Here is a 22,043-nt window from a genome sequence, read left to right on the forward strand (position 1 = left end):
GTGTGTGTGTGTGTGTGTGTCGTTAGGGTTAACACAAACCTCTTCTTAGAAGTAAACAAAACATATCCGGTCAACAGAATTCCACATGTGTTGAAATTTTGCCACCGACATATTTAAAGACTATTACAAAGAAACTAAAATACAAACAAAGGTGAAACTCTAAATCAAAGAGCAGATTTAGAGCAAGGTTTATTTTGACAAATCCTCCCACATCCTGACTGCACATGGCTCCCAAATGTTTAGTCAGACAGACAGAAAAGACAATACAGATAGACAGGCAAATAAGTACAGACAGACGGACAGACAGACAGACCAGAAGCTTCCCGGTTCATGTGGGTGGGCCAGTGTGACAGGAAGGATGCAGGACAACCCATCAACCCCATTCTCTTCCTGTGCGACCTTAGTTCCCACCAGGCAACGCAAACCCTCCCGATCTCAACGTGGAGGGGATGTGCAGGGCCTGTGAGAGCCAGGCCTTGCACAGATAAGACCTACAGCTTTGTCCTCACCGCTGTCTTTGCAGCGACCCACCCGGTTCCTCAGCTAAATGCTCTCAGCGTTTGTAGGGACAAAGCGAATCAGAGTATTTTCCCAACAAGGCTTCCGATCAGGATTATATGGAAGAGTTGCCCCTTAACAGTTGTTGCTCGCATTGTGGCTAAAGAACATTCTTAGATAGGCTCCTTGAGAGAAATGGTTTGCATAATAACACTATTCATGGCCTATTCATGTTGATCATGTCATCACAAGTTGATGTGAATGGGTTTACTTTGAATTGAATTGGTCACTATTGGATTTATTTTTAACATATTTGAATTTAATCCAATCTATTCAAATATAATCCACCTATGTTCTACAGTGGCTGTGTAGAAGGGAAAATAGGATATGTGAAATAAGATATGGGAGACAGACCTATGCACTCCGTCTGGGTGGGGTTGGCTTCGAATCCTTGGTCACATCTACAACGGAAGCTTCCAATGGTGTTCTCACAACGGCCATTCTTACAGGTGCCTGGTTTGCCACACTCGTTCAGATCTGGAACATGGACACAAACACAACACACACACACACACACACACACATACACACACACACACACACACTCATGCATGCCCACACACCCACACACACACAAACATAAACAACAACACTGTCAAGAAATATGGCGCTGTTCGGAATTTCGTTAGCATAACAATTCTGTTACTTTATGTATGTCAGGTTTTCTGTACGTCAAATAGATGCAAACAAATGTTTCCAGTGTTTATCGAACATCTCTAACAATTCTGTTTGGAGAAGTTTTGTTTATTATTGCACTTAATATTGTCTGCAACATCTTAATGGGGCTTTTGTGAGGAAAGCCAAGCTCTCAAACTCACTTTAAAAAGCCAGGTGGTTCAAGCATTGGACTTCCCTGAATGATACATGTAGTTTGTGAACCTTGGCGGCAGCGTGCTATCTCACCGATGCAGCCCTCTCCGTTGGGTTTCCGCATGTATCCCGGGGAACAGATGCACATGAACGTTCCGATGAGGTTCTTGCAAGTCATGCCGTTGCTGGCGCAGTCGTCCAGGCCGTCTTCACACTCGTTCTGGTCTGGAACACAGGGACAACATGTGAAGTACATGCCTTCACTCTCGCACACATACACACACACATACACACACTCTCTGGAACAGCCTTATCTCCCCCCCACCAACTCCCACAGGGAGTTACACGGTACACGTGCTGAGAGGGTCGGTGGTCTGTTCCAAGCGTAGTCTAAACAGCCATGCTAGTAAAGAGTGCCTGACTCACCCCCCCCCCCCCCCCAGCTCTCTACGATTCTCTCCAAATCACAACCGTACCCATGACACTCCTTGTATCTGTGGAGGCCTGTGGCGTAAACAGCCACTCAGCCGGTGACGGTGTCAGGAGAGGGTTTTACATCTCGTCAAGACAAGGGCGTCTTGTCTCGGTTGCAAGTCCCCGCATGGGACTCGCAACCGACGCACGGACGTTACGTCAATTCATATAAGGAGCTGGCCTCTGCCTTCCCCTTAAAACAACACATCTCTGGAGCGAACTGGCTGTAGTACCTTTGCACATCCTCTTGTCGTCTCGCAACACGTAGCCCGTGGGACATTTACACTCATAAGAGCCCACCACGTTGACGCAGCGGAAGGCACACAGCAAGGGATTCTGGGAACACTCGTTGATGTCTGCATGGGAGACGACAGGCGACAAGCGTTGTTATTGCTGTACTGCTGTAAACGTTTTATTAAATGATGCTTGTTCAGTGTGGAGGCGTGTTGGCTGAAAGTTCTCCCTACCTTCGCAGGTCATCATCGGGCCAGGTTCAAAGCCGTTGTCACATGCACACTCGAACCCTCCAATCACGTTGGTGCACGTTCCATTGCCACAAGGGTTGCCGATGTCACACTCATCGGTGTCTGTTTGTGTTGAAGAAAGGCATTAGTTGAGCTAAGGGCGAGAGAGGAACAGAGATACATAGAGAGACAGACAAAGAGAGAGAGTAAGCGATGGAGAAGGGGGATAAGACAGAGAGAGGGAGAGGGATAAAGAAAGAGACAGAGAGGGATAGAGAAAGAGCAAGAGAGGGAGGGTGTGAACTGGCCTTCACAGGTTACTCCAGTGGTGCCCAGCCGGTATCCCATGGGACATTCACAGCGGAACGAGCCGTCTGTGTTGATACACTGGCCATTATCGCATTGCTCGTAGATGCACTCATCAATATCTATAGTTAGGAAGCAGAAAGACACACCAACACACTTGATTATACATTTTGGTGTAACGTTGAATATTCAATTAATTTTGTTGCTTAAAACGGGTACATTTGAATTGCTATTTAAAAATGTTTCACAACGTGATTGTTTTTAAAAATATGCACACGTTCAGACAGATAGACAGACAGACATAAAGACAAACGGGAAGACCAACCAATAGGATTGTCATCAACCCCTCGTGTGTAGCCAGAGAACTGACATAGATTGGTGTAGGCCTCTGGAACACAAAATCACACAAAGATCCAACACAATCAATACAAAAACACCCCCTTTACCACACTTTGCCCATAAAGTACCTACCTAATGTCCTGGAACTACTTGTGCATGTGTTTGTGTTTGCAAGGGGATCAGCATGTCCATGTTTCAAAACCAATACCCCTACCAAGCTGTAGGGGGCAATACATAGGTATACAAAATAGGACTTTTTCCATTCAATTCCATTTGCTCTGGCATCAGGGAAAGAACATTTTATATTGCAAATTAGCTTTCGACACAAATTTGCCTTCAACAGTTTCTAGTTGATCAAATCAGAATCCAAAGCTGCTACTTGGATGGCAGCTCAACCCACCCTCGTCCTTGCTGGGGCAGATCTCACAGGGGTCTCCCCATCCCTGGCCAATCGTGGATGTGCAGCAGCAGTGCTCTTTGGTGGTGTTGAGGGACCTTGGGGCCATGCAGCGTCCGTTCTCGAACTGAGTGAAGCAGTAGCTCTCACGGAAGTCTGAGAGCCCCGACAAACAGAGAAGAGAGAGAGAAGAACAGACAGATGGATGGCAAAGAGGGAGGGAGGGAATGGGTTTTAATAATAGAAAAATAATACATCTCAATTATATCTGGGACATTTGGCCTTTGGTGCTGTGAATCTACTGTCTACAGTCTCCCCCTCTGTCTTTCACCGACTGGTTCAGAGGGCTGTTGTTTCTGCTGCCGGAGGGACTGGGTCGTAATGAGAAGCATATGGCAGCACTGGCCTTCCCTGAACGCAAGGCAAATAATCCACATGACCAACTGTGCACACGCTTGCATGTGGTGCGCGCATGCACCCACACACATCCACATGCGCACATGTACACCAACATAATTCATGTTGAAGTTAAGATCTTTTCAGGCGTTCATTCATTGTCTTCTATCCTAAAACTGTAGCATTCAATGTATTTGCACACGCACACTGACACACACACGTAGAACACTAACACCTGGCTCAGGAGAAAATATCGCATCCATGTACACCTGGTGCTTTGTGAAGAATGTCAAAGAGTCTCATGTTTCCCTCCTCTGTAAAACTGATTTGTCAGCCCTTCTTAAAAAGAGACTTATGTGCTCTTTGCACAGCTGTTTTCCAAGTTTCAGTGTGTGTGTGTGTGTGTTTGTGTGTGTGTGTGTGTGTGTGCGTGTGTGTATGTGCGCGTGTGTGTGTACCTGTTGTACTCTTGATTAAAAGTCCTGTCACAGACTGTACTCTTCTTAAACACTGTACAGTCATTTTCTCAATAGTGCCTTTCATCCAGAGTCACTGTCCTTCTCATTTGTTGAAAAAACTGTTGCCAGTTATTCTTACCAGCTAAAGATCTAACCTATCATAGCTATCATGAGCCAAGGAACCTACCAATGTGTCCTAAAATTACTTGTACTAACTTTTATGTCATATTGTTACATATAAAACACAAGAAGCCCATTTTATTATTTCCAGTTGTAATGCTAAAATTTGTTCTCTAATCAAATAGTTGGTGCCTCAACTGAATAACAATGAATGTTCTTTCCTATGTAGGACACGTATTTGGTTTGTGGGTCTGTATTTGGTTTCAGTTCTTTGGGCATCTCAAGCTACCCTTGTTTGCCCCTCTAGCTAAGCCAGCTCTCCTCTCCATGTCTTTCTCCCTCCTCAATCCCAGCTGCCAAAGAAACCAAAATGAAAAAAATGGACTATAAGTGTGAACTGCAAACTGCCTTGCTGAACTTATGATGTCATCACTTCAGTGTTTGGAGGGGGAACTCCCTGTTAGGAGTCAAGCCTGGAGAGAGACCCATCCGCCCAGCCTGAAAGCAAACATGCATATAGTACGGACACACACACACACACACACACACACACACACACACACACACACACACACACACACACACACACACACACACACACACACACAAACACACGCGCACACACAAACACACATACAGACACATGCACATACATGTATACAGAAATGCACACAAACGACTACACACACATTCATAGGTACACACCCAAAAATTTTACACACAGACACACTCGCACACACACACACACACACACACACACACACACACACACACACACACACACACACACACACACACACACACACACACACACACACACACACACACACACACACACACACACATCTGTACAGACGACAGACACACAAACGCATACACAAGATGAGGAAATGGAAAAGTGATCTGTTCAGATCCACCCTTGGGCTGAGCAGCCACTGCAGCAGCAGCAACAGCTGGGCATGCTATGCTGCCCGTACAACTCAAAGAGCACTCAGAGAGCGAGTGCACTAGCAGGACTCACACATGGAATTATGTTACAGTTCCTACAGTTGACACCAAGCCGGAGGTTAATAGATCTATAGCAAGATAGATCAAATCAAAAGTAATTGTCATGTTGGGTACTAGGAAATAGGTGTATTAACCCCATGTATACACCTTTATCGATTCCTCTGTTGATTTTGTTGAATATCAATATGGAGGCCCAGTGGCCCAGGCATGAAACCATTTGAATACATTTTCTGGTTAATGGTGTTCATAAAGCAAATGGCTGCTTAGTCGCTGATGTCATCACCCCAGTTACCTTACAATGAGTCTCTCTCTCTCTCTCTCTCTCTCTCTCTCTCTCTCTCTCTCTCTCTCTCTCTCTCTCTCTCTCTCTCTCTCTCTCTCCCTCTCCCTCGCTATAACGCACTATGGCGTCTCTCTCTCTCTCTCTCTCTCTCTCTCTCTCTCTCTCTCTCTCTCTCTCTCTCTCTCTCTCTCTCTCTCTCTCTCTCTCTCTCTCTCTCTCTCTCTCTCTCTCTCTCTCTCTCTCTCTCTCTCTCTCTCTCTCTCTCTCTCTCTGGACTTGTTGAGGTCATACGTACCCTGACATCTGCGTCCCGATGGGGCGACCTGGAAGCCCTCTGGACACAGGCACGTGAAGCTCCCCTCTGTGTTGGAGCATGTCCCAAACAAGCAGATGTCCGGCGACTGCGAGCACTCGTCGATATCTGCCAGAGACGGACATTGAAGACGATGTTAAATACATTGCACAATCAAATGATTCATGATCATTGGTTGTAGAAGGTCTGCTGTCCTCAGTTGACCATGTAGTCAACCGCGAGCATGATGCCTAACCCTGTCCCTGTTCATTAATGTCACTAGTTCACTGTGAAAACCGTCAAAAACACAGGGCCTGTCACTTGAGAAGCAGACATAAAGTCCAGACCATGTTTTGCAGGCTTTGGTGCTTTTGCTCTACCTGTTTCTATTCTAGACGCGCTGCCCCAGACCCCTACGTGCACGTCACACCTTCGCTTATATTCCATTGGTGTTCAGAAAGCTCCACACATCTTCTCTTGGCAGTGCTTAACAAAGATTCTGCATTAATAATAAGCAAATACCAGTGTATGGCCCAGGGCTGAGAGCCATGAGACATACAAACGTGATGTGGTGCTTTGCCCTAAAGTAGGGAATCTACGGTAGATGATTGATGTGGTTGCATTGTATTGTTCTACTGTTGGCTTAAGTTTAAGTACCCAAATGAGAGACATTGTCAGTATTCAAATACATGTACCAAAAACAACATTGTATACAAAGGTTACCGACTTGTGTTGGGTTTAAACTTATCACAGAGCTTCTGTAAACAGTGTGAGGTGATAACGTAGGTGCCTCGACTTGGCTGGTATGGGGATGGTGTAACTCTAGCGCAGTACAAAGCCGTATCTTTGATCCGTATGTCGGAGCAGCCTGTGATTAACCATCTGGGTCTAATTCAACAAGTATCTCATCGCACTCAAAAAGGACTACGACTTCTTGTGTGTGTTTGGGATTAACGGCGCTGGTGTGCATCCGTCATATAGTGCAGCTGCTGCCGGTCGGGTTGGCGGAGTGTCTGCCTGCTCTTCCTCGTCGTCGTCCTCCTCTTCATACTCCCCCTGCTCACTCTGCTTCCGGGAACCGATTCCCAGGCCAGAGGTCTGCCCAGCATCTCCTCCCCAAGCCCCCCCCCCCCCCCCCCTCGCTCCACTCTGACACGTGAGGAGATGATGTTTAGGATGGAAGGATGGACTAGAAGATGATGACATTACAGTCAATGAATGGAGGTTGTATTCAAAACTCTTCTGGTAAACCACGACATTGAGTCTGAAGTGTGGTTATGGTTGAGTTGTTGGGTTGTGTGTGTGTGTGTGTGTGTGTGTGTGTGTGTGTGTGTGTGTGTGTGTGTGTGTGTGTGTGTGTGTGTGTGTGTGTGTGTGTGTGTGTGTGTGTGTGTGTGTAAGCAGTAATAGTAAGCCCAACAAAGCCCAAAGCCCAAAGCCCAACAAAGAGTAACTATGAAACTATGGAGCTATGGAGCTACTGAACTATGGGGCAATGGAGCTATGGGGAGATGGAGCTAAGGAGCTATGGAGCTAGGGAGCTATGGAGCTAGGGAGTTAGGGAACTATGGGACTGTGGAGCAACGAGGCTAGAGAGCGATGGAGATATGGAACGATGGAGCGATGAAGTGATGGAGCTACGAAGCTAGGGAGCAGGGGAGCGATGGAGCTATAGAGCGCATTACCTTCGCAGGTCTCCTCATGCAGGTAGTAGCCTGCTGGACAGATGCACCTGTAGGATCCGTCCAGGTTGACGCAGACCCCCACGCCGCAGGTCCCAGGGTTTACGGCACACTCGTTGATATCTGAACCAAGAGCACACACACGTCCCAAACCACTCAGTAAACACAACGATAAGGCCAAAAGACGAAGAATTCGTCACATGAGTTGGTCGACCGAGGCGTCACCGTACCATTGCAGACCCGTCCGTCGGCAGAGAGTTCGTATCCGTCTCCACACACGCAGTAGAAGGTCCCCACGGTGTTGAGACACTGGCCGTTCCTGCACAGCCCTCTCTGCACTCCGCACTCGTCGACGTCTGTCAACAAGCATCACACACAAAGCGTGTCACAAAGCCTGAATCAATACGGCTTGGATTCTGTTACTCTCAAACAGCTCTCCATGTCTCCATTTTTTTTTTTCACACACACACAAACACACACACACACACACACACCTATGCAGTCGTGGTTGTGTGAGTTCTCGAATCCCGGGTAGCAGAGGCAGTTGTATGAGCCCACCGTGTTCTTACACGTCCCGTTGCCGCAAGCCTGCTTCTCACACTCGTCCACGTCTGGAAACACACAATTCAATGAAAGTGTTGGTTGAATGACTCATTATTTAGTAAACAGTGTGACAGGCAAACGTTGCTTCCTTCGGTTTCTCGAGGCTCATCCAGGACACCGAACAATACCAGCATCAAGGCAACAGCATCTGGTTATTCCATTAGCTGTGGACATGATTTACACAGGAAGGTCGAGCAAAGGCTCTAGGTAGAGATATACCGCGCAGATACAAGAAATCACAGGAGTTTTCTTGTGCTAAAAACCTTGCACAAAAGATGAGCAAACTTGAAGTTCCCTAGGAATTAAGACTGTTTTGCCTATTTAACTTCAAATGAACCATGGCATAGATACTACACAGACTACAATGCAGGACTTTTATGCACTGAAAAATGAGATGTGACATTTGGAGTATTTCAGCACACCCATCTGTGTTTCTAATATATGCGGAAAATGTATGCGGAAAATGCGGAGGACATGTCTGAAAACCACTAAATGACTAGAGGGATCCTTGAGTCAACTCACCGATACACATGGAGCCATCCGTGGTGGTTTTAAAGCCATTGGGACAGATGCAGCGGTAGCTTCCAAGCGTATCAATGCACTGGCCAGGACTGCACACACCAGGGTTCTCAAGACACTCATTGCGATCTGGGAACAGGGAACAGGGACAGTTACTCACGGTAGACCTTACAGATTAATGAACACTTTAATGACAATAAATCAATGAAAATTAAAAATGTCACTCCGCTGACTGAAAATGTGAATGCTACATTCCAAAGGCAATGAACACTGTTCATTCTAGCCTCTTATTAGCCACTCTCTTTACATAACCATTACTGAAGTAAAAAGCAACTATGTAACATTACCAATTTGATGTTCTGTTTTGTTGCTCTAAAGTAACTAACAAACTATTGGCTCATTGCTACTTTTAGGTCATAGCACATTTGACTCTGACTAACGTCTGAATATGTCGAAAATGACAGCCCTTAATGTGCATGAAGAGAGGAATCCAGGAGAGGTTACAGGGAACGCTGATTAAAGATGTGTGGCTCAGTATCACAGCAGTCCTGTCCAGATTGTTTCAATTGCAGAGCAAGGTGTTAAGACTCTCAGCTCATAAAAGAGCCATCAGTTTATCCCTGCAACACATGATATGCGTTTTCACAACGACACCCCCCTCCGAGCTAGCGCTACTACAGCACTGCAGTTCGTTCCCGAGCTGTGGCTGTCAGGCAGCTCCCGCTCATGTCCATTCAGCTAAGCACACGTTAGGAATGTTTGGATCACCACGTGTCACCTAATTCAGCTCAACAGGCTAAACAAAGCTCATTAGGCCGCTAGAGCGTGCAGGAGATGGGGTTCTTGTTCACATTAAACACCCTTGGGTGATCTTATGTAGGGGATATCTACCAGCGGAGTGTCCACAAATACAAACTGTGTGTGTTTGTGTGTGTGTTTGTTTGTCAATTACCCTTAACATTACATCAATCAAATCTGCATATTTAATTTCTTCAATGCTATACTATTTTATAATTACGTGAGATCATTTGTTAAATTAAACCTGTATCAAAATTAAAGACAATTTCACAAATTGTTGAAAATGTTTCGCCCATCTTCAATACAGTTCCTGCCGCCAACAAGATTGAATCACCCTTATTGACAATAAAACGTGTCTACTTTGGTTCAACTGCAACCTGTTACATTTATTTACACACACACACACACACACACACACACACACACACACACACACACACACACACACACACACACACACACACACACACACACACACACACACACACACACACACATTACTTGCAGGAGGCCGCTGGTGGCACAAAACATTACAACATTACTTCTGAGATGCTGTCATCCAAAGCCACAGGCAGTGAAAGGTGGCAGGTGGCAGGTGGGCTATGAGATCAGCGGTCAAACCGACTCGTCCGATAGTAAACCCCTGTAACCTTACCCATACACTGTCCCGAGGAGGTGAAGCGATAGCCAGGCTTGCACTCGCAACGATAGCTCCCCGGCATATTCAGACAGGCTGCGTTCTGCTGGCAAACTGGACCGTTCTGGCATTCGTCGATGTCTAGCCAAGGAAGGGAAGGGAGGAGGTATGAAAAGCTTAACCAAGGAAAAATGCTCTGTCTATAACTTTCGTTGTTAACGTCTGTGTTGCTGGCAGATAACTGTTTGATCCATGTGTGTGTTCAGTTGAGTGAGACTAAACACAACCCTGAGCAGTTTTTATTGAATTATAATCATTATAATATTTCATTGCTTTAATATAGCGCTTTTCAAGGCACTCAAAGCGCTTCACATAGTGAGATTGTGTGTGCGTGTGTGAGGGGAGGTTACCTTCACAGACTAGCATCTTGTTGTTGTAGACGAAGCCCAGGGGACACTCGCACCTGAAACTCCCGACCATGTTGATGCAGAGGCCGTTCTCGCAGACGCCCGGGATCTGCCGGCACTCGTCGATGTCTGACACGAGGATGGGGGGGAGAGGAAGAGGAGGAGGAAGACGAGGAAGGAGAGTCAACACTCAACAGAACCGTTCTCTTCTCCACACGGCGAGGCCTAGCGGGACAAGAGAGGTGGAGGCTCACCGATGACTTGTCCGGTGTAGATGTCTATGTAGTATCCCGGCCTCACACTGCCGCACAGACTGAGGAACTCATCTGGATCAAGGACAAAACAAAGCCGGTATCTGGCAGGAGTTCACTCTCATCAGCACGCTCGCAACACACTCGACTAATTGTTCATTTAAGCTGACTAGTTATTTATATTGACAAACTGCAGGTAGTAGAACAATATTTATGTGCACTGTAATTCTTTTAAACACAGGTAAAACAACTTGTGCCTTCAGGTGTGTGTGTGTGTGTGTGTGTGTGTGTGTGTGTGTGTGTGTGTGTGTGTGTGTGTGTGTGTGTGTGTGTGTGTGTGTGTGTAAACATACTAGTGCTGGGAACAGGACACTGCTCGCAGGGTTTGTTCCAGGCGCGGCCGATGTTGTAGGAGCAGCAGCACATCTTCTTTGTCATGTTGAAGGTCAGCTCCGCATCACATGTGGCGTTGTCCGTGTAGAAGTTTCTGTAGCAGTAGCTCTTCCTCATGTCTGTTTGTGAGTATGCGAGTTAGTGTGTGTGTGTGTGTGTGTGTGTGTGTGCGTGTGCGTGTGCGTGTGCGTGTGTGTGTGTGTGTGTGTGTATGTGTGTGAGGATAAAAGGCAGAGGTTATCACGGGACCACATAGTCTGCAGTTTGTACCATACAAACACACAAACACACACACACACACATACACACATGCGCGCCACAAACAGACACCGCCATTCCACCATGAGCCTCCAACACTCACCCATGCAGTTGTTTCCTCCGTTGATCTGCATGTAGTCCACGGGGCAGATGCAGGTGTAGTTCCCTATGGTGTTGTAACACTGGCCTGGGCCGCAGATGCCCGGATTCTGACACTCATTCACGTCTGAGGAAATCAGAGGAGAGGAGTGTTAGGAATATCTTTCATGCACTCCATTTCTTTTGACAGGACCAATGCCGTGTCTGCTCTTCCTCTGTGTAAACGTTCCTGATGGTGCTTTCAGACACACACAGCTGAGCATTTTCCAGCTGTCCATCCCTCTGATTGGCAACCCATGCACCCACTAAACCCCTATCCCATCCCCATCCCCAACCCCCTTCCCCGACTTCATCATCGCCTCCACATCCCAAACCTCTGTTTTATAAGCATGTCTTCTGTCCCGTGCTTGCTCTTCACCTCTTTCTTTTGACCTCCCTCCATCCATCCATCCATCCATCCCCCCCCCCACCCTCAGTCTGTCTGGTGTGCTTTCTGAGATCCTGCACAGGGTCACACCCCAAACCACATCAGAGACACGCATCCTTCTGGAACTCTCTGTCTCTGTCTCTGTCTCTGTCTCTGTCTCTGTCTCTCTCTCTCTCTCTCTCTCTCTCTCTCTCTCTGTCTTGTCTCTGGCTTCATCCCCATTGTGTTCAGACAGATGGGAAGCAAAGTGAAGGAGACAGGAACTGAACCACGCATGCCCTCCGTCCACTGAATGTTGAGTCATTTCTCTGTTCAGATATACAGAGAAATGTGTGTTCTTCACACACGCTCCCTATTCTCCTGGAACTTATTGAACACAGGCCTTGGTCAGGGCTGGACTCAATTTCCTGTCTACTCTCACTTCCAAGGGCTGAAAAGGAAGAGGTGACCTCCGTCTCTGTGTGTGTGTGTGTGTGTGTGTGTGTGTGTGTGTGTGTGTGTGTGTGTGTGTGTGTGTGTGTGTGTGTGTGTGTGTGTGTGTGTGTGTGTGTGTGTGTGTGTGTGTGTGTTTGTCTGTGTGAGTGTGTGTATTGGTGAAGGTGGGTATTTGTTTGTTTGTGTTTTTGTGAGTGTGTGTGTGTGTGTGTTTTTATATGCTTGAGTGTGTTTGTGCACGTGTACATCTTTGTGGGTGTTTGTGTGTGTCTGTGTGTGTGTGTGTGTTTGTGTGTGTGCGTGTGTGTTTGTGAGTGTGTGTGTGTTTTTGTGCTTACGTGTGTTTGTGAAGGAAAGTCATGCCTCTAAGTGAACTTTGTACATTCCATTTGAATACAGAAATACACAACATGTATGTAGAATGTAGCACATGTCGGTGTGTTGTCCGAACCTTCACAGACTCTGGTCTCAGCGTTGAGCGAGTATCCTCTGGGACATTCACACTGGAAGCTGCCAAAGGTGTTGATGCAATTTCCTCCCTGGCACAGTCCTGGTAGCTCCTGGCATTCGTTTATATCTGCAAATCGACAAATAGCCCAACTCAGTGTGTTTGTGTGTGTGTGTGTGCGTGTGTGCCTTAAAGGACATGACTGAGGCATAGAAACAAAAATAATCAAAGTAATACCTACGCATAATCAAACAGATACACAGAGAAACAAATACATATAAGCACACACACGCTGTACACTTGCACACAAACACACACTCACACACACACTTACACAATGACCTGGAGTTGTCCTACCTTCAAGGATGACAGTGATGGGGTTTGGTCTGAATCCCTCTCCCCCGGGACACAGAGTCCTGTATTGTGCTGGATGACAAGACACAAAATCAGACCACATGAAACCAAGACCACAAAGACCTCTTTACTGACACTTTGCTACATCTTGAAGATGGTGGAGTGGTGAAAGGATTAAATGGATTGCATTCGATTAAGCTTATTTTTTCTGCACAATTTGTCCCTTTACAATGCAAGCCTCGTTACTGAAATAACTCAAATATTCTAATAATATAAGACTCAACTAACTGTACTGCTTAAATAATTCAAACACTCAAATACTGAAAAAACTCAAAATAACTAAAATACTCAAATTCCAGTTCTGTTTCTTTTGTGCTAAAAAGCATGTTAACAGTGGCCCCAATGGAAGGGCATTTGATACTGAATTGTTCAAAGAGAGAAAGCAGTGTGCTCTGGTGGGTCCACTCACTGGAGTTGACCGGGGGACAGGATTCACACGGGTTCCCCCAGCCCTGACCCAGGGAGCAGCAGCAGGAAGCCTTGGACACCCCGACTCCAATCTCGTTTGAACATTCCAGGTTCTCTGAAGCATCGCCGCGGGAACGCTTATCTATGAAGCAGCTCCCCGAGCGCGTGTCTGCAGAGATGCATCCGTGCAAAATCACGCGCACACACACACACACACACACACACACACACACACACACATACATACATGCACAAACACACACACACAGAAGCACATACAAACACACACACATGTACACAAACAAATGCACATACACACACAAACACACACACACATGTATACACACACATGCGCACACACAAGTGACACATGGGGAGATGCACTTGTTAAAAACACACATACTCATATGTGTGACATAATGAAATACATATATATATATATAGATACACACAAACACACAAATTCTTAGCAAGGGTTTGAGAGAGATCAACTGTCCTGCCGCACCTACACAGCCCATCCGGGTGGGATTGAGTTGGAAGTCTGGTGCGCACTGACAGTCGTAGTTGCCAGGGGTGTTGATGCAGACTCCATTCATACAGAAGTTGGGGTCGGCACACTCATCCACGTCTGAGAAACACACAAGGCCAGCCGGCCAATCATTATTTTGCATTTCACCCAGCAAACGACCAGGTATTAAAGTGGATAAAAGTGACATGGCGTGTATGTGGGTGTTGGTGTGCACCTGTGTGTGTGTGTGTGTGTGTGTGTGTGTGTGGGGGGGGGGGTGGGGGGGGGAGTTTTTCCATGTCTTTCCGAGTTATGTCATCATATTTGCCATGATTCCATTGCAATAGGAGGAGCAGTAGCCAAGAGTTTTACTTCTTCATTTCCCTAGCGAGTGGATGCTCATCTCTATGGTCAGTTAGCCATTTTGTTTTAAGTACAATTTTAAAGCAAAGAAATGGTAAAGAAAACAGGGCTATGGTTTTGACAGGATTTACCTGTGCAGTTGCCTCCACTTCGATCCAGTTCATAGCCTGTGTTGCATTCACATCGGAACAGCCCTGGAATGTTTCGGCACCGTCCGTTGACGCAGATGTCGGAAAACGTACATTCATCGATATCTGTACGGGGTTGATGAGGAAAGAAAAGAAGAAAGACAGACAGACAGATAGACAGAGAGCCCCAGCTGTGAGCGATTAGTGGATCCTGGGACAGAAGTGGAAAGTTGGCAGGCAGTGATAGGAAGTGCACGTAGCACACCTCAACTGAGGAAAAATTTGCCTGGAGTCATCCAGGCATAAACACACACACGTACACACACACAAACAAAAACTCTCCGATACACATCAAACCCAGATAAATGATAGGACCATGCTCTTCCACCTCATTAGGCTTGTCACGTGTCCAGTCTCTCACAGACAACCTGTTTAACAGTAGTTTGCATGAACACGTCACCATACACGCATACTTGTCTCCTCACAGGGTCGGATCACAGCAAGTACATGAGACTAAAGCGAAAGACCCACACTCATCCCTCAACCCGCGGGTGGAGGTTGTCCAGAGAGGGTCTCCCAGGGATGGTCTTACCCGTGCAGGCCTTGCCGTCGAGCGCGGGTATGAACCCCATGTCACATTCACAGCGGTAGCCCCCGGGGAGGTTGAGGCAGTGGCCGCTCTCACACAGGTTCCCGTTATCTGCACACTCGTCGCTGTCTGCGGAACACAGAAACCCACGTCCATTCACAAACACTTCCTCCTGATCTACAGTTTGTCTTTGCATTATACTATCTTACCTGTTTGCACGTAGATAACGCATCTACACTTGCATGCATGTGCGTGTGTGTGTGTGTGTGCGTGCGAGTGTGTGGTTTTAAATGGCCGTGAGGGTGACTCACGGCCACAGATGAAAGGGACTAAAGATGAAAAATATTTTTTTAACTAAATCTGGTGCTGTGTAATGGCCATGGTGATTTATGCACACTGTCCCTTTTAAATAAATAAATTAATAAATAAAATAAATAGACTCGGTTTGACCTGAACAGTGGAACCCATCTCCAGAGAATCCTTCCTTGCACACGCAGCGGTAGGAGCCCAATGTATTCATGCACTCTGCTTGGTTGTTGCACATGTGGGTCCCATTGGAGCATTCATCCAGGTCTGAAACACAACAGAACTTGGATTTATATCAATCCATGATGATGACTTTCCACAAACACCGTCCATCTTCGACAATGATGAAGCAGAAAGCATACTTCAAATAAAGTCTATTTATTTTCTGCTGGCCGAGACTGGAGTCCCTTGCAGGCGCACTTGTTTTATGCTCAATGCGATTTCAGTTCGGTCACTGAGCGTTGCATTACTTAAGACTGTCGGGGTCTCCCTGGAGACAAAGTAATCCGATCAAAATAAATCACGCCTTGCAATGATCCCATTGCCGTCATTTGCGGTGTTTCAGCGAGTTACAAAACCTTGGTGTTGCAAAAAATGCAACAAAATAAGTTTTTCGAGGTGAGCATTTGTTATGTCTTCTCTGCAATCACGTCATTTTGTTCCCCAACAACCTCACCAGACTTCTTCTCCTCGCGACCGCATGCATGCTGACCGCTTTGGGGGGGCTCCCCTGAGCCCATCAGGCCTCTCTTACCTGTGCATTTGAGTCCGTCGCCGACCCAGCCCGGGGCACAGGTGCACTTGAAGCTTCCGGCCGAGTTGGTGCACGTGGCGTGGTTGTCACAGTTATGGGCTCCGATCTCACACTCGTTGATGTCTGAGCAAGAGGAACGTTAGGAACAGACAAGACTCAATTAAAAATGGAAAAGGGCGATGGCTCAGATTCTATCTTAATAGGTGGATGGATAGCGCTGGAAAGCATGATTATGTTTGGTTTGTGTCTTGACAAAACATTAGGCAGCAATATAGTCATATAACACAGCAGGGTTCTATTTGTTTAGCCTCTTGAGACCATCCTTAACTTGCGAGTTCACATTCTGTTTCTCTCTACAAATCAATCTTGCCTCAAGCCTAAACATTATAGGACCCATCGGCGCACAGGGGAGGGAGTATCAGTTCACGATCAACATGGAGCGCCGCAGTCTGCTGGATTGAAAAAAACAATGGCGGCACCTCACAGGCAGGCTTTCCTCAGAGGAGTATACGCTTTTGGTTCATTTCCAACCAAGTAGGCAAGAGCACTGCTTGATTATTTAAACTGATTAGATGGGGTTTTAAGAACAATGTAGGACCACGGCCATATGGGAAATGAATTGCTGCCCAGCTAAGGCCAGATTGATATTAATTAGAAAAATGCAAACTTAAACATCTGGATGGTCTCACGAGGTGCCTATTTAGTGCCGTCCTCTGTTATTGGAAGAGGTTCTTCCCTTTATAGGAAAACAGCTCGTCAAACAGGAGCCCAGTCGAGTTATAGAGGAGGAACAATTAAGCTTTCCTCGTCATTGTGTCTCTTGCGGTCAACAGGCTGAAGTGTTACATTGCGGTGGGGTACGCTCGGAGCCCCCCCATGCCCAGCCTCCGGTGCAGCAGAGAGCTCAAACAAAACGGACTAGGATACGTTCAGTGAATAGATTTCCCTGAGGCATGCAATAAGGTGAAACACTTGAAAAAAAAATAAAAGTGTGAGGCTTACACAATAAGGGCTATTGTCAAAAAACAAACCAGGCAACATTCTGAACAACACAATCACTGGGCGGCGGCCTGGGGACTGGGTGTTGCAGCATCCAGTGGAAGGATTTGCCCTTGTTTTTACATTTGCACGTGTGAGTGTCTATGTGTGTGTCTTTGCATGTGGCTTTGTTTAAGAGGGTGTGAGTGTGTATACAAACATGTAACTGTTTCTGTATATGTGTGTGTGTGAGTGTGTGTGCGTGTATGTGTGTGTGTGTGTGTGTGTGTGTGTGTGTGTGTGTGTGTGTGTGTGTGTGTGTGTGTGTGTGTGTGTGTGTGTGTGTGTGTGCGCACTGATGCGAATGCATGTGTTTGTGTGTGTTTGTGTTTGTGGGTGTGTGTGTGTGTGTGTGTGTGAGTTTTTGTGTCTGTGTGTGAATTTGTGTGTGCGTGTTTGTGTCTGTAGGGATGCAAATGTGTTTGGGAGAGGACTGTGGATGCAAGTGTATTAGTGTTTGTTTGGGTTTGTGTGGATGCGCGTGCACGACAGTGTGCCTGCAAGCTCTTTCTCTTCCTCTTTCTCTCTCTTTCTCACCCTGTTGTTACGAAGGTAGTAATTTACAACACTATCAATTAGAGATCAGTGCATCTCGTTTACAGTCTTCCTGAAGAGAGGCGGCGGTATATTTACACTACATTTTATCATGGGGTTTAATATGAGGCCATGGTGAATACAAGGCGTTTTCAATTACAGACAGAATTAAAGATAATTCCCACAAAATGTTGATGACAGAGAGAGTAGAGCAAACACACACACAAGCACAAGTACACCCAGTCTTACGTAGAAAACTCTTTAGTTAAACGCGAAAGAGCGTGTCGGTGGTTACAGCTGGTGTTAAAGATGGAGTCTGATGAAACTTACAGAAAGTAAGTGCAAGAAGACAACACGGCTTGAATGTTAATATATTCGTTTGCGTATTTGTCTGTCCTTCTTGTTTTCCGCTTGTTAGTGTGCATTATGTGTGTGTTCTTTGATTATATTTAGATTATTTCAGATTCTATTAATACTGATTATTTTGTTGCACAAATGTGATATAAAATGCTCTCTATTTGTGATTTACGGTATATTATTAGTTGTAATGACGTGTCATTACATGGTCCCGTGTGTCTTGGTTGGCGTGCATAGCTGGTGCATCTACCGCCGGCTTCCTGGTTTTCTCATGTCCGTCCAGATTCACACATGCCTTGCGGTTGTGAGGCCATTAACTAGATAAATTGTCAGCAGCTGTCATTTTTTGTCTGTTTATGATTTGGTATAAGTAATTCAGTCGCCTTGACTACCCGTCTGTTTGCAAAATAAGAGCTTGTTTAAAGAAATGCCTTGTGAATTACTGTCACCAAGGGACTTTGAAATGCCACACACGCCCCTCTCTTCTGAATTAACCAGGTGCTACGTTTAGACTAGGGACGTTTTATGAATATGGCTTTGGGAGAAAATCTTAAACCCAAACCATGCAGAGCGAGTACTTTGTTACATATTTGTAGCGCCACCCAAAAAATTCATCGATTCATATTATTTTTTAATGCCGCAAAACACACACACACCATGAATCTAGCCGGGCTGTACTTTTCCGTTAGCTCATATAATACTAACTAACTATTTTGGACACAAATATTCAAAAGTTTCGTTTTTGGTGTTGCTTTGTTTAAAGATTTCTTAGATCAAGGCAGTCTGATATTCAGCAAATAATTTAAAGCAATCTGTTTATAATTGAGCAACTAACAAAATTAGCACTTTCTCATGTTTAAGCCAATTCTAACCTCAAGAGGATGGGAGGAATCTCTTTGAGAATGTTCTGCTAAAACTCCTAATATTGTAATATTCCATCCATATAACCCCACCCAATGCCAACTACTTAAAACATAAACCGCACACACGCACACACTCACATTCATATACAAAGACATTTGAAAATGTACAATTTGGACATAAACATTCACAAACTATGTGGGATTATGAAAGAAGTGTGAAAGAGAGAGAAAGAGAGAAAGATAGAGAGAGGGAGAGAGAGAGAGAGAGAGAGAGAGAGAGAGAGAGAGAGAGAGAGAGAGAGAGAGAGAGAGAGAGAGAGAGAGAGAGAGAGAGAGAGAGAGAGAGAGAGAGAGAGAGAGAGGGAGAGAGAGAGAGAGAGAGAGAGAGAGAGATACGATTTTTCAACAGCTGAATCAGATCTAAACTGTAGTGAAATACCCATGGTCAAGACTCACACACGCTCTCTTGTTAATTCACACACACACACAAACACTCACACACACACACGCACGCGCACGCACACACACACACACACACACACACACACACACGCACACACAAATTACACATTGTATTTAATCTATATGCATGCAGGAGTAAACTCACAATGAACTTTGATAAAATACCAATCATCCTTTTCCATTTAAGACCTTAGAACGAAACATCCTGATTGACAACAATTAGAAACCATTTCCTTTTTATTCTCGGCATGGATTCCAATCCTGTGAATCAGACATGGAAGCTTGGGCAATACCAGTCTACTAAAACGGCTGAATGGGTTCTCTTAGGGGATTAGCCTGAGAAAGAGTGGGTGACATAATGCCTGTCCTGCGTGTGTGTGTCTGTGTGTCCATGCTTTCACGTTCCATGTTTACGTTGGGGCTGACTGCTAGGAGTCATACGTCAGACTGAGTGTTTTGTTTGAGACTTGAGGAAAACATTGTGTTGCAGCTGACTCACATACACCATGTCCCTCCCAGTGAATAACAGAATAGGCTGTTGTCAATTAGCGACTGAGGCGCAAATTAGCTTAGACTAGAAACATTGTACGCAATCTGTTTCGTGTTTTTAACTTTAACAATGTTTTTGCATGGTACCAGGCAAATTAATAAATGTATCAATCTTCCAATTTAAATACATAAAGTGTGGCTCTCCAACTAGGGCTATGTAGATCCAACACCGGCTCTATGAAGCTTCCAAACTGGGGCTTTGTAACTACTACACTTGTTCTTCTGTAGCTCCGATACTGGGGCTATGTAGCTATGATACTTAGCCTATGTAGCTTCCACAATGGGGCTATGTGGCCATCCTGAGGATATTAAGCCTCTATAGCGGGTCTATGTAACCATCCTGAGGATATTAAGTATTATGTAGCTTCCTGAATAACAGCAACAATGAGTCATGAGTCAGGCAGATGGTTTATGTGTAGTGGAACCTTTTCAACGGTGATGTAATGTTTTACTGAACTTAATGAAGGGACGGACAAGTTCAACAAACAAAGGTATAATAGTCTGTACACATCTAATGGCAAATAGTGATCTCAGCCTCAGTTCCACCCTTATGGCTCCTGTCTCTCTCGTAACTCTGTGAGAGTGTTTCTATCTGTGTCTACAGTATAGAAACAGATAGTGTGTGTGTGCGTGTGTGTGTGTGTGTGTGTGTGTGTGTGTGTGTGTGTGTGTGTGTGTGTGTGTGTGTGTGTGTGTGTGTGTGTGTGTGTGTGTGTGTGGAGGGGTATAGAGGGGGGTTGTGTGTGTGTGTGTGTGTGTGTGTGTGTGTGTGTGTGTGCGTGTGCGTGTGTGTGAGTCTGTGTATCTGGTTGTCGGCTCACCTGTGCAGCCCGTGGTTCCTTTCCGGACAGAGTACCCCAGTTCACAGTGACAGATGAAGGATCCCTTGGTGTTCTCACAGTTCCCACTCAGACAGATGTTGGAGTTGAGATCACACTCGTCCACATCTAGACAAACAGATTGATACCAATGGAGACACATGGTTGAGCTGTTCAGATGATGAAATGTCTTCATCGTAAACACTAGGATAAACGCATTAGTGTGTCCACCCTTCCCTTACTAAACTGTGTTGAGCCCGCCTATGACATAAAAGAGATCAAAGTAGGAAACATTCCAGGAGACATGTTGGTCTTTTTGGGCCGAACATTTTTTGTGTTTAGTCTGACCAAATAAGGAAACTTGTACAGCAGAGAAATGTTGTCCTCTCTTTGTGTGTGCGCGTGTGTGTGTGTGTGTGTGTGTGTGTGTGTGTGTGTGTGTGTGTGTGTGTGTGTGTGTGTGTGTGTGTGTGTGTTTGTTTAATACCTTTACATCATTGAAGACCTTTTTCTTTCTGAGGTATTTAAATGCCATGCATTCCTCTCTCCTAAGCCCACTACATCACATCCACTGGTACTATCTCTCTCTCTCTCTCTCTCTCTCTCTCTCTCTCTCTCTCTCTCTCTCTCTCTCTCTCTCTCTCTCTCTCTCTCTCTCTCTCTCTCTCTCTCTCTCTCTCTCTCTCTCTCTCTCTCTCTCTCTCTCTCTCTCTCGTAGTTGTTCCCATGATTCATACCTTAGATGACCTTTAATATACCCATTACATTGTTAAACTAAGTCTTGTTGAGTGGAGCTATTTGCCTCTGCAAATAGAAAGCCCTCTATGTGAGAGTGAACATTTACGCTTGCAAGGTTTCTCTGGCAAACAATAGCATTGTGTTACCAAGGCAGGTCTTCATGTCTTCAGAGGTCATGAAGCCGTCGAAGCAGAGGCACTGGTAGGTCCCTGGGGTGTTGGTGCACTGTCCCCCCTCGCACACCTCGGGGCTCTCCTCACATTCGTCAATGTCTGCAGGGGGAGACACCAGCACGGTTGGTCATTGAAAACAGGTTTATGGTAAGATAGAATAGATTAGGATAGAACGCATG

The 22,043-nt window shown here is 45.7% G+C and overlaps 1 protein-coding gene across 8 annotated transcripts in view; it reads right to left on the reverse strand.

The window, feature by feature from the left end:
- Nucleotides 1–22,043, reverse strand: part of fbn1 (fibrillin 1) — a 62,694-nt gene that overhangs the window by 6,270 nt on the left and 34,381 nt on the right. For all 8 annotated transcript variants that reach the window (XM_060071628.1, XM_060071626.1, XM_060071625.1 and 5 more), the window contains 27 exons: nucleotides 21,838–21,963; nucleotides 20,957–21,082; nucleotides 16,333–16,455; nucleotides 15,723–15,845; nucleotides 15,276–15,401; nucleotides 14,687–14,809; nucleotides 14,190–14,312; nucleotides 13,686–13,853; nucleotides 13,220–13,288; nucleotides 12,866–12,991; nucleotides 11,557–11,679; nucleotides 11,156–11,314; nucleotides 10,806–10,877; nucleotides 10,555–10,680; nucleotides 10,163–10,285; nucleotides 8,713–8,838; nucleotides 8,082–8,198; nucleotides 7,818–7,943; nucleotides 7,591–7,710; nucleotides 5,909–6,034; nucleotides 3,352–3,504; nucleotides 2,938–3,000; nucleotides 2,615–2,734; nucleotides 2,310–2,429; nucleotides 2,076–2,198; nucleotides 1,462–1,593; nucleotides 913–1,035 (listed from right to left, as the gene is read on the reverse strand). In XM_060071628.1, coding sequence (XP_059927611.1) covers nucleotides 913–1,035; nucleotides 1,462–1,593; nucleotides 2,076–2,198; nucleotides 2,310–2,429; nucleotides 2,615–2,734; nucleotides 2,938–3,000; nucleotides 3,352–3,504; nucleotides 5,909–6,034; nucleotides 7,591–7,710; nucleotides 7,818–7,943; nucleotides 8,082–8,198; nucleotides 8,713–8,838; nucleotides 10,163–10,285; nucleotides 10,555–10,680; nucleotides 10,806–10,877; nucleotides 11,156–11,314; nucleotides 11,557–11,679; nucleotides 12,866–12,991; nucleotides 13,220–13,288; nucleotides 13,686–13,853; nucleotides 14,190–14,312; nucleotides 14,687–14,809; nucleotides 15,276–15,401; nucleotides 15,723–15,845; nucleotides 16,333–16,455; nucleotides 20,957–21,082; nucleotides 21,838–21,963 — 3,285 coding nt within the window. The remainder of the gene's footprint in view (nucleotides 1–912; nucleotides 1,036–1,461; nucleotides 1,594–2,075; nucleotides 2,199–2,309; nucleotides 2,430–2,614; nucleotides 2,735–2,937; nucleotides 3,001–3,351; nucleotides 3,505–5,908; nucleotides 6,035–7,590; nucleotides 7,711–7,817; nucleotides 7,944–8,081; nucleotides 8,199–8,712; nucleotides 8,839–10,162; nucleotides 10,286–10,554; nucleotides 10,681–10,805; nucleotides 10,878–11,155; nucleotides 11,315–11,556; nucleotides 11,680–12,865; nucleotides 12,992–13,219; nucleotides 13,289–13,685; nucleotides 13,854–14,189; nucleotides 14,313–14,686; nucleotides 14,810–15,275; nucleotides 15,402–15,722; nucleotides 15,846–16,332; nucleotides 16,456–20,956; nucleotides 21,083–21,837; nucleotides 21,964–22,043) is intronic.

The sequence above is a fragment of the Gadus macrocephalus genome, chromosome 14 (assembly GCF_031168955.1).
Source record: "Gadus macrocephalus chromosome 14, ASM3116895v1".
In the NCBI taxonomy this organism is placed as follows: domain Eukaryota; kingdom Metazoa; phylum Chordata; class Actinopteri; order Gadiformes; family Gadidae; genus Gadus; species Gadus macrocephalus.